General features: G+C 47.2%; 2 protein-coding genes across 2 annotated transcripts in view; both read right to left on the reverse strand.

Moving 5' to 3' along the window:
• Window positions 1–12,008, reverse strand: part of LOC144496746 (butyrophilin subfamily 1 member A1-like) — a 284,881-nt gene that overhangs the window by 29,338 nt on the left and 243,535 nt on the right.
• LOC144497625 (uncharacterized) overlaps window positions 1–12,008 on the reverse strand; it is a 54,377-nt gene that overhangs the window by 29,338 nt on the left and 13,031 nt on the right. The window contains exons 7-8 of the mRNA XM_078219066.1: window positions 10,961–10,987; window positions 7,341–7,897 (exon numbers count right to left, since the gene is read on the reverse strand). Of these exons, the coding sequence (XP_078075192.1) occupies window positions 7,341–7,897; window positions 10,961–10,987 (584 nt within the window). The remainder of the gene's footprint in view (window positions 1–7,340; window positions 7,898–10,960; window positions 10,988–12,008) is intronic.

Consider the following 12,008-nt stretch of genomic DNA (forward strand, 5'->3'; position numbering starts at 1 on the left):
ACTTTCATCACAAGCCGACCATGGGGGACCTTATCATACGCCTTACTAAAATCCATGTATATGACATCAACTGCCCTACCTTCATCAACACACTTAGTTACCTCCTCAAAAAGTTCAATCAAATTTGTGAGGCACGACTTGCCCTTCACGAATCCGTGCTGACTATCCCGGATTAATCCGCATCTTTCTAAATGGTCGTAAATCCCATCTTTAAGGACCTTTTCCATCAATTTACCAACCACCGAAGGAAGACTAACCGGTCTATAATTACCAGGGTCATTTCTATTCCCTTTCTTAAACAGAGGAACAACATTCGCCATTCTCCAGTCCTCTGGCACCATCCCCGTGGACAGCGAGGACCCAAAGATCAAAGCCAAAGGCTCTGCAATCACATCCCTTGCCTCCCAAAGAATCCTAGGATACATTTCATCAGGCCCGGGGACTTATCGACCTTCAGTTTATTCAAAACTGCCAGGACATCCTCCCTCTGAACATCTATTTCCTCCAGCCAATTAGCCTGTAACACCTTCACTTCCTCAAAAACATGGCCCCTCTCCTTGGTGAACACTGAAGAAAAGTATTCATTCATCACCTCGCCTATCTCTACTGACTCACTGGGGAGATGGTTAGAGATCGGGGAGCGACTCACTGGAGAGATGGTTCGGGATCAGGGAGAGACTCACTGGGGAGATGGTTAGGGATCAGGGGAGAGACTCACTGGGGAGATGGTTAAGGATTGGGGAGAAACTCACTGGAGAGATGGTTAGGGATCGGGGGAGCGACTCACTGGGGAGATGGTTAGGGTGTGGAGATGCCGGCGTTGGACTGGGGTAAACACAGTAAGAAGTTTAACAACACCAGGTTAAAGTAGGGATCAGGGGAGAGACTCACTGGGGAGATGGTTAGGGATAGGGGAGAGACTCACTGGAGAGATGGTTAGGAATCGGGGGACAGACTCACTGGGGAGATGGTTAGGGATCGGGGGAGAGACTCACTGGGGAGATGGTTACGGATCAGGGGAGAGACTCCCTGGGGAGATGGTTCGGGATCGGGGGACAGACTCACTGGGAAGATGGTCCAGAATCGGGGAGTGACTCACTGGGGAGATGGTTAGGGATCGGGAAGAGACTCACTGGGGAAACGCCACGGGACCGGTGGCATGATGGTTAGGGATCGGGGAGAGACTCACTGGGGAGGTGGTTAGGGATCGGGGAGCAGCTCACTGGAGAGATGGTTCGGGATTAGGGAGAGACTCACTGGGGAGATGGTTAGGGATCGGGTGAGTGACTCACTGGGGAGATGGTAAGGGATCGGGGGAGAGACTCACTGGGGAGATGGTTAGGGTTTCAGGGAGAGACTACTGGAGAGATGGTTGGGGATCGGGGGAGCGACTCACTGGGGAGATGGTTAGGGATCGAGGGAGAGACTCACTGAGGAGATGGTTAGGAATCGGGGAGAGACTCACTGGGGAGATTTTTAGGGATCGGGAAGAGACTCACTGGGGAGTTGGTTAGGGATTGGGCGAGAGACTCACTGGGGAGATGATAGCGATCGGGGGAGAGACTCACTGGGGAGCTAGTTAGGGATCAGGGGAGAGACTCTCTGGGGAGATGGTTAGGGATCAGGGGAGAGACTCTCTGGGAAGATGGTTCAGAAACGGGGAGTGACTCACTGGTGAGATGGTTAGGGATCGGGAAGAGACTCACTGGGGAACTCCCTCGGGATTGGGGAGAGACTCACTGGGGAGATGGTTAGGGATCGGGGGAGAGACTCACTGGGGAGAAGGTTAGGGATCGGAGGGGAGACTCACTGCGGAGATTGTTAGGGATCGGGGGAGAGACTCACTGTTTTGATGGTTAGGAATCGGAGAGACACTCACTGCTGAAACATCTAGGGATCAGGGGAGAGACTCACTGGGGAGATCGTTAGGGATCGGGGGAGAGACTCACTGGGGAGATGCTTAGGGATCGGGGGAGAGGCTCACTGGGAGATGGTTCGGTATTGGGGGAGAGACTCACTTGGGAGAATGTTAGGGATTGGGGGAGAGACTCACTGGAGAGATGGTTAGGGATCGGGAGAGAGACTCAGTGGAGAGATGGTTAGGGATCGGGATGCGACTCACTGGGGAGATGGTTAGGGATTAGGGGAGAGACTCACTGGGGAGATGGTTCGGGATCGGGGAGAGACTCACTGGTGAGATGGTTCGGGATCGGGGAGAGACTCACTGGGGAGATCGTTAGGGATCGGGGGAGAGACTCACTGGGGAGATGCTTAGGGATCGGGGGAGAGGCTCACTGGGAGATGGTTCGGGATCGGGGGAGAGACTCACTTGGGAGAATGTTAGGGATTGGTGGAGAGACTCACTGGAGAGATGATTAGGGATCGGGGAGAGACTCAGTGGAGAGATGGTCAGGGATCGGGGTGCGACTCACTGGGGAGATGGTTAGGGATTAGGGGAGAGACTCACTGGGGAGATGGTTCGGGATCGGGGAGAGACTCACTGGGGAGATGGTTCGGGATCGGGGAGAGACTCACTGGGGAGATCGTTATGGATCGGGGGAGAGACTCACTGGGGAGATGCTTAGGGATCGGGGGAGAGGCTCACTGGGGAGATTTTTAGGGATCGGGAAGAGACTCACTGGGGAGATGGTTAGGGATCGGGGGAGAGACTCACTGGGGAGATGATAGGGATCGGGGGAGAGACTCACTGGGGAGATGGTTAGGGATCGGTGGAGAGACTCACTGGGGAGATGGTTAGGGATCGGGGGAGAGACTCACTGGGGAGATGGTTAGGGATCGGGGAGACTCACTGGGGAGATGGTTAGGGATCGGGGGAGAGACTCACTGGGGAGATGGTTAGGGATCGGGGAGACTCACTGGGGAGATGGTTAGGGATCGGTGGAGAGACTCACTGGGGAGATGGTTAGGGATCGGTGGAGAGACTCACTGGGGAGATGGTTAGGTATCGGGGGAGAGACTCCCTGGGTAGATGGTTAGGGATTGGGGGAGAGACTCACTGGGGAGATGGTTCGGGATCGGGGAGAGTCTCACTGGGGAGATGGTTTGGAATCGGGAGAGACTCACTGGGGAGATGGTTTGGAATTGGGAGAGACTCACTGGGGAGATGGTTAGGGATTGGGGAGAGACTCACTGGGGAGATGGTTAGGGATTGGGGGAGAGACTCACTGGGGAGATGGTTCGGGATCGGGGAGAGTCTCACTGGGGAGATGGTTTGGAATCGGGAGAGACTCACTGGGGAGATGGTTAGGGATCAGAGAAGAGACTCACTGGGGAGATGGTTATGGATCGGGGAGAGACTCACTTGGGAGTTGGTTAGGGATCAGGGGAAAGACTCATTGGGGAGATGGTTTGAGATCGGGGAGAGACTCACTGTGGAGATGGTTTGGGATCAGGGTGAGACTCACTGGAGAAACGCCCAAGGCTCGGGGGAGACTCTCACTGGTTTTAGTTCAGTCCGGCAGCATGGTCAGTGCAAGTTTGGAGGGCCGCAGCGCCTCTTCCTGTGTTGTAATTTTCTTTGTTCTTTGTCTTTGGAGTGTGGGAGGAAACTGGAGCACCCGGAGGAATCCCACGCAGACATGGTAGAATGTGCAGACTCCACAGAGACAGTGACCCAAGCCTGGGAATCAAACCCGGGGCCCTGGTGCTGTGAGTCAGCAGTGCTAACCACTGTGCTGCCGCTGAATTAACTTCCTGAATTAAATTACTTCCTGCTTCGATGTTGCTATGCAGCCAGGATTGCTAAAATCTACTGCAATTCTCAAGAAATTGTTATTTGCTGAGGGTCCTCTCAATTCTTAATTTGGGAGACGATTGTCTCCATCGGCATCCACTGGAACTATTCATGCAGCTTGCAATGGGACACTTATTCAGGTCATTCACTAGCCGTCCATTCACATAATTTGCACCCTTAAAAACTACTGTTGAGATAGCGAAATGCACAGGTTTGTAAAGCAATGAGGGTACCATTGACATAACCAGGCAAGACATTTAGCCGATAAAATGGCCCTTTATCTTTTGCCTTGCTGTGAAGCCAACATGAATTCATTTGACTTTTTAAATATGTGTGTGAGATATAGCCCTCAACTAAAGTCTTCCTCTTCCCTTTTAAAACCTTTGATTCCTTTAAGTATCCTTCATTCAATACCACAGGCTCATTCTTGATCCAGTCACTGAGAGTCTTCAAGGTTACTTTTAATAGAAAACCAATTAGTTTTGCAACATTAACGTCAATTATAGACATTGTTCTTGGCATACAAAAAGCAGACAAAATGAACAGTGACATTCAGGAAATGGCAGGGAACACAAAGTGTGATCCAACAATAAGAGCAATAACCCTTATAGTTTACCTGTCAGAAGTCAGTGAAACAAATTAAAAATTTAATCTCATAGTTTAATCAGGAAATGTAGTTTATATTATGGTATGAAAACAAATCTATAGATGTAATAAACTTGAAATGCAAAAGGTACTCCAAGCATAGTCCAATTCAGGTCTGATAAAAAAAGTAAACATTAAAACATCGATCACCTGAATTTTCTATTTACAAATATTGACTGAACCAGAATTGTGTTTCATATGTGGACCAGAATTGTGTTTTATATGTGGACCAGAATTGTGTTTCATATGTGGACCAGAATTGTGTTTTATATGTGACAGGAACAATTTGCTAATGAGACCCATAGTCCTATAACTGATGTATGGCAAGAAGGATGTTGATTTAGCTCAGTTGGCTGAAAGAATAGAATCATAGAAACCCTACAGTGCAGAAAGAGGCCATTTGGCCCATCGAGTCTGCACCGACCACAATCCCACCCAGGCCCTACCCTCTTATCCCTACATATTTACCCGCTAATCCCTCTAACCTACGCATCTCAGGACACTAAGGGGCAACTTTTTAGCATGCCAATCAACCTAACCCACACATCTTTGGACTGTGGGAGGAAACCGGAGCACCCGGAGGAAACCCACGCAGACATGAGGAGAATGTGCAAACTCCACACAGACAGTGACCCAAGCCAGGAATCGAATCCAGGTCCCTGGAGCTGTGAAGCAGCAGTGCTAACCACTGTGCTACTGTGCCGCCAATGTGTGATGCAGAGCAACATCATCAGCGCCAGTTCAATTCCTGTGGTAATCCATGGTAATCTCAACCTTGCCCCTCGCCTGAGGTGTGGCGATCCTCAGGTTACATCATTACCATTCACCTCCTTTTCTCCAAAACTGGGAGAGCAACGTATGGTCCTTTGAGTGGGATTCTCTGATCCTGCCCATGCCCGCCCTGCTGCAAGTGAGAACGGAGAATTTGGTGTTCCAGCCAAAACTCCATTCACATACAGCAGCTTTCAGAATCTCAGCCACGAACAAAGGCAGAGGTTTCCAGCATGTGGCAACTAACATATGGCTTGGAAGAAACAAGGGACAGTATTTTCTTGGTAAAATATCTATTAAAAGAGTGCAAAGGAGGTTTCACTCCAGCTCTTAAAGCAGTACAGTTCAGAAATAGAGGTCACAATGTGTGGACAGCAGGCAGACACAGTGGCACATTGGGCAAAACACCAGCAGAAAAGCAAAATACTGCAGATGCCGGAAATCTAAAACAAAGACAGAAAATTCTGGGAAAACTTAGCCAGTCTCGCAGCATCTGTGGAAAGAGAAACGGAGTCAACCTTTTGTGAATCAGAAAGATTCAAAAAAACATTCACTCTGTTTTTCTCTCCTATCAGGCCTGCTGATTTTTTTCAGCATTTTCTGTTTGCATTTTACATCAACATTTTTAGTTTCCCTTTTGCAAGGACATTAAAAAATAGAAATAGGATTGCTAAATGTACAAGGCTTGCAAAGCAATGCAGGTATCATCTACATAGCTGGGTAAGCCAGTAAATGTGCTTGTATCTATATATGCCCTGTTTGTGAACAGAACTCCCATTCACCTGATGAAGGGGCAGTGCTCCGAAAGCTTGTGGCTTGTGCTACCAAATAAACCTGTTGGACTTTAACCTGGTGTTGTGAGACTTCTTACTAAGCCAGTAAATCCTTAAAACAGGGTAGTCGTCTATCTTGCTGTGAAGACAATAAAATATTTGAGAGGTACAGCCCCTGAAGCCTCTCTGTCATTCAAACATGATCATGGCTAATCTTCCTTAAATCCACTTTGCTGCATTCTCCCCTGATTCCCTGAGAGATAAATGTAGTTCGACAATAGATTATCCAACAATCTAACTTATAACTGGCTACAAGTAATAGTTAAAGGGCGTTTGAGGGGGAATCGAGTTAATCACACGAGGGAGAAAGAAGCAAAAGGTAGGATGGGGATGAAGAGGGACAAGGGGAGGCCCACATGGAGCCAGACAGACCTTAATGAAGTCCAACACAAGCTCAAGGTGTGGCACCTTATACAAAAAATAGTCAGACCATTCAGCAGTGAAAGTTGGAAACACTTGTGTGTACAAAGGATAGTAGAGGTTTGGAACTATCTTTCGCAAATGACAATTGGTGTTAAATTAAGTGTAAATCTTAAATCTGAGACTGATCAGATTGAAAGGTATTGATGGCAAAACCTGGATCCATGGAGTTAGCTTGCTGATTAGCCATGATCTCATTAAATGATAGAACAGGGGCTTGTGGGCTAAATTACATCCTCCTAAGTTCCAAATACAATTTCCTACATTTAAGTTTTTTATTAGCGTCACAAGTAGGCTTACATTAACACTGCAATGAAGTTACTGTGAAAATCCCCTCCTTGCCTATTATGAAATGAACAAATTGATTCTCATTTCATGGTCCCTTTAACTGAATGGGGGTGAAAGTAGATATGGCAGGCAGTCAAAAAGCATTTGTTTTGTTTTTTTATATTTGTTCATGCTCTGTGGTGTCACTGGTTAGGTCAGCCTTTTTATTACCCATCCCTGATTGCTCTCGAGAAGGTGGCGGCATGCCATCTTCTTGAACCCGTTGCAATCCATGAGGTGTAGGTACACCCACAGTGCTGTTAGGGAGGCAGTTCCAGGATTTTGACCCAGCGACAGCGATGTATTTCCAAGTCAAGATGGTGAATGTCTTGGAGGGGAATTCCAGGCGATGGTGTTCCCATGTGTCTGCTGCCCTTGTCATTCTAGGTGATAGCAGACAGAGGTTTGGAAGGTGCTATCAAAGGAGCATTGGCGAGTTGTTGCAGTGCAAAGAGTTCTGTCCATTATATCACAGATTCTACTCAAATTAATGGCACTTAATATGGGGCAGAGCATATAATGTTTGTCTAATGTGCCTGTCTTGTTTATAAACTTTACTTTACATTCCTGACATATGCCCAATTTTATCCCCTATTTGTGAAGTTGTGAATACTTCTGATGCTAGAAAGGTTTACCTGACCTGGGCAGATTTTAAGACATGCATTTTCAAAAGTATACAATAACGGGTAAAGTTTATCTTTGAATTCATTCCCGGGGAAAGTGTAGAGATGACACTTTGTGCTCGCATTGTAAAATGACACTGTCCCAGACTTGTAATTGAGGTAAACACCAATCCTCTTGGGGCTGTTGCCGGAAAGATCAGATGAGATGGGCTGGTTCACTACCAGCTGGTCTTTCTTCCACCCAATAGTCCAGAATCCATTCTCAGGTTTCAGCTCGATTTGTCCCTTCGTGTCATCTGAATCCGTAGCTACTCCCACACCCCAGTCGCCATTCCCAGTCACCTCCACATCCCAGTAATGTATCCCCTCAGTGAATCCCTCTGATCCCAGTACGCAGGGGATGTCAGAAAATCTCTTCCTGGTTTCAGGGAGACCGCTACTCGTCCCAGTCCATCTGACACTCTTCTGATCCTCAGACAACTTGAGTTTCAGATGGACAGTTTCCTTATCCAAGGTCAAGGAGGCTGGGAGAGGAAAGGGCAGTATTAGAGAGATTCATTCAATGTTACAGACAGGTTAACTCAGCATTTAGACATTAAATAAATCTATTAAATCCTTAGAGAGCCACAACATTCCTGTTTCGAACTGAGACGTCCATTTAATTCATTTTCTCTGAATGACTGGGAAATTTTGCTCTTAATTCCAGAGATCAGATATTTTCAATGCTTTCACCGAGTCCGGTGTTTCCAGCAGATTTCCCATTGGAGGCACAAAGGGAATTGTCCCAATGTAGAGAAATAAACATCCAACAACTGCAAAACACTGTTCCATAGGGTGTGTCAAACTTCACTCAGTGTCACAGAGAGAACCCAGTGTCACAGGGAGCAGTGTGGTTAGTCACTGTCACCTCGTGTCACGGGGAAGGGTTGTTGGTGCATTACAGGATGACGAAAGTTGTAATGTCACTCCACACAGTGTCACTGGAGGGAGGGTAGTTGGAATGTCACTCCACACAGTGTCACTGGAGGGAGGGTAGTTGGAATGTCACTCCTCACAGTGTCACTGGAGGGAGGGTAGTTGGAATGTCACTCCTCACAGTGTCACTGGAGGGAGGGTAGTTGGAATGTCACTCCACACAGTGTCATTGGAGGGAGGGTAGTTGGAATGTCACTCCACACAGTGTCACTGGAGGGAGGGTAGTTGGAATGTCACTCCTCACAGTGTCACTGGAGGGAGGGTAGTTGGAATGTCACTCCACACAGTGTCATTGGAGGGAGGGTAGTTGGAATGTCACTCCACACAGTGTCATTGGAGGGAGGGTAGTTGGAATGTCACTCCACACAGTGTCATTGGAGGGAGGGTAGTTGGAATGTCACTCCTCACAGTGTCACTGGAGGGAGGGTAGTTGGAATGTCACTCCACACAGTGTCATTGGAGGGAGGGTAGTTGGAATGTCACTCCACACAGTGTCACTGGAGGGAGGGTAGTTGGAATGTCACTCCACACAGTGTCACTGGAGGGAGGGTAGTTGGAATGTCACTCCACACAGTGTCATTGGAGGGAGGGTAGTTGGAATGTCACTCCACACAGTGTCATTGGAGGGAGGGTAGTTGGAATGTCACTCCACACAGTGTCACTGGAGGGAGGGTAGTTGGAATGTCACTCCACACAGTGTCATTGGAGGGAGGGTAGTTGGAATGTCACTCCACACAGTGTCATTGGAGGGAGGGTAGTTGGAATGTCACTCCACACAGTGTCATTGGAGGGAGGGTAGTTGGAATGTCACTCCACACAGTGTCATTGGAGGGAGGGTAGTTGGAATGTCACTCCACACAGTGTCATTGGAGGGAGGGTAGTTGGAATGTCACTCCACACAGTGTCACTGGAGGGAGGGTAGTTGGAATGTCACTCCACACAGTGTCACTGGAGGGAGGGTAGTTGGAATGTCACTCCACACAGTGTCACTGGAGGGAGGGTAGTTGGAATGTCACTCCACACAGTGTCATTGGAGGGAGGGTAGTTGGAATGTCACTCCACACAGTGTCATTGGAGGGAGGGTAGTTGGAATGTCACTCCACACAGTGTCATTGGAGGGAGGGTAGTTGGAATGTCACTCCACACAGTGTCACTGGAGGGAGGGTAGTTGGAATGTCACTCCACACAGTGTCATTGGAGGGAGGGTAGTTGGAATGTCACTCCACACAGTGTCATTGGAGGGAGGGTAGTTGGAATGTCACTCCACACAGTGTCATTGGAGGGAGGGTAGTTGGAATGTCACTCCACACAGTGTCATTGGAGGGAGGGTAGTTGGAATGTCACTCCACACAGTGTCATTGGAGGGAGGGTAGTTGGAATGTCACTCCACACAGTGTCACTGGAGGGAGGGTAGTTGGAATGTCACTCCACACAGTGTCACTGGAGGGAGGGTAGTTGGAATGTCACTCCACACAGTGTCACTGGAGGGAGGGTAGTTGGAATGTCACGCCACACAGTGTCACTGGAGGGAGGGTAGTTGGAATGTCACTCCACACAGTGTCACTGGAGGGAGGGTAGTTGGAATGTATCTGCACACAGTGTCACTGGAGGGAGGGTAGTTGGAATGTCACTCCACACAGTGTCACTGGAGGGAGGGCAGTTGGAATGTCACTCCACACAGTGTCACTGTGAATAATAGTGTGAGCAAAAGTGTCTCGTCTTCTCATTGTTTTAAATGGGTGTCCTTTTGTGCAGATGCAAATAATAAAATTTGACTAGTAGGACATTGCCAACTCAATAAACAATTAATTACAGTTCGGCAATACATACTTCCAAAAGCAGATTATCAGAAAGATGCCATAAAATTGAAATATAAGATCGAAAACAGCAGAGCTGGAATCAATTATCTTTAAATATATGCAGCTGGACTGGACTGTTACTTGAGTACATAAAGAGATGCCTACTCACACAGGCATGAGTTAGGTTAAGAGTTATATACTTGTCATGTTTCACTTTGTGAATAAATCTAAACTGAGTAAAGATTGGCTCTGGCTTCATCCTTCTTCAACTCGCAACTAAGAATTAGAACAATTAGTCAAAACAGTCAAAAACATGCATTTGGTTCGATGGCATTAGATCGGCACAGGGTGCTGTTGAGGAGGAGATTAATATACAGTAGGACAGTGTCACAAATAGAAATTGAACACAATTACATTTGCAGTTAGCACTGCCTGAACTTATAAAATTCTCATCCTAGTGTTTAAATCCCACCATAGCCTCCTTGCTCTATAATACTCAAGCCTAACATTCCTCCTATATCTCTGCATTCTTCCAATTCTTGCCTCTTGAGAATACTTGGTGGCTCCAGTTTGGACGCTCATGCCGTCAGCTGCCTCACTTCTTGAATTTCCCCTTTACACCTCTCCATTTATGTCTCTCCCCCCATCTTCATGATTCCACATATAATCTACCTCTTTGAGCAAGCGATCCTATTAAAAAATGTGAATTTTTCTTTGATAATGTTCCAATGAAGTGACTTTAGATGTTTTACGATAATAAAGGCACGATATATAAATGCAAGATGGTGTTTTGTGTTACAGGTTTATACTCACGATAATTGATTTTACAGTCGTCATAACCTGCAAATATAACAACAATATTTTGACACATTGGGTTTCCCTCATTGAGCGTTAAGTAAAATCAAGTCAATCTCACTGTTGCAAATTAAGAATGAGGAATATTCTCCTTTCACCAGTCTGCAATGGACTGCATGATAAGTGCCCGGAAAGTTCAAACTTCCATTAGACAACTGCCCCTCAACAGAAACCACCCGAAACTATGATTTCAAATCGCAAACTTCAGATGGTTTGAACTATCTTACAATAATAGTTCTAGTTAGAAAATGTTAAAAAAATTAAAACTATGTCTAACTTCTGGATAACTATAGTTCTGGCACCCACCCAATCACCACAGGACCCCCCGATTCCCTACCCTTGGCTCTGTTGCACTCGACTGAGAGGATTCCCGGACAGCAGCACTGTACCTTTCTCACCCGGCCCGAGTTGGAAGGTCAAACGAAAAAGGTGCAGCTGCACTTCAGGGTAAAGAACAAAGAATGGAGTGGCAATCTGACAGCAGTTGTCGCTCCACGGAGGTTATGACTGAGTGATCGCAGTTATACCAGTGATCCCGCGTACAAGAAAAGCTGCCTTTCCACATCTTGCATCAATTACAGTCCCCCTTTGCAGTAAACCATCTTTCCAATTTGTGTGTCATTCATTAGTTTCAATACCTAGCCAATGGCACCAAATTTGAGCCTCTGGATCATCCCTCTCTGCATCAATCTCATCCAAAATAAAAAATGATGAACTTGTTCGCACTAATTTTATCCACTTCCTATTCATGTTGCCATGCACACTTCTAATATCACATACTTTAACTTGATCAGCAACCCTCCAGTACAGCTCTGTGTGCATGCCATTCTTTTCTCAAAGAACTCTTAAATTTGTCATGGGGTGGCAGGGTGGCACAGTGGTTAGCACTGCTGTCTCACAGCGCCAGGGACCCAGGTTCGATTCCGGCCTTGGGGCACTGTCTGTGTGGAGTCTGCACATTCTCCCTGTGCCTGCGTGGGTTTCCTCTGAGAGCTCCGGTTTCCTC

This window comes from Mustelus asterias, chromosome 8 (assembly GCF_964213995.1).
Source record: "Mustelus asterias chromosome 8, sMusAst1.hap1.1, whole genome shotgun sequence".
In the NCBI taxonomy this organism is placed as follows: domain Eukaryota; kingdom Metazoa; phylum Chordata; class Chondrichthyes; order Carcharhiniformes; family Triakidae; genus Mustelus; species Mustelus asterias.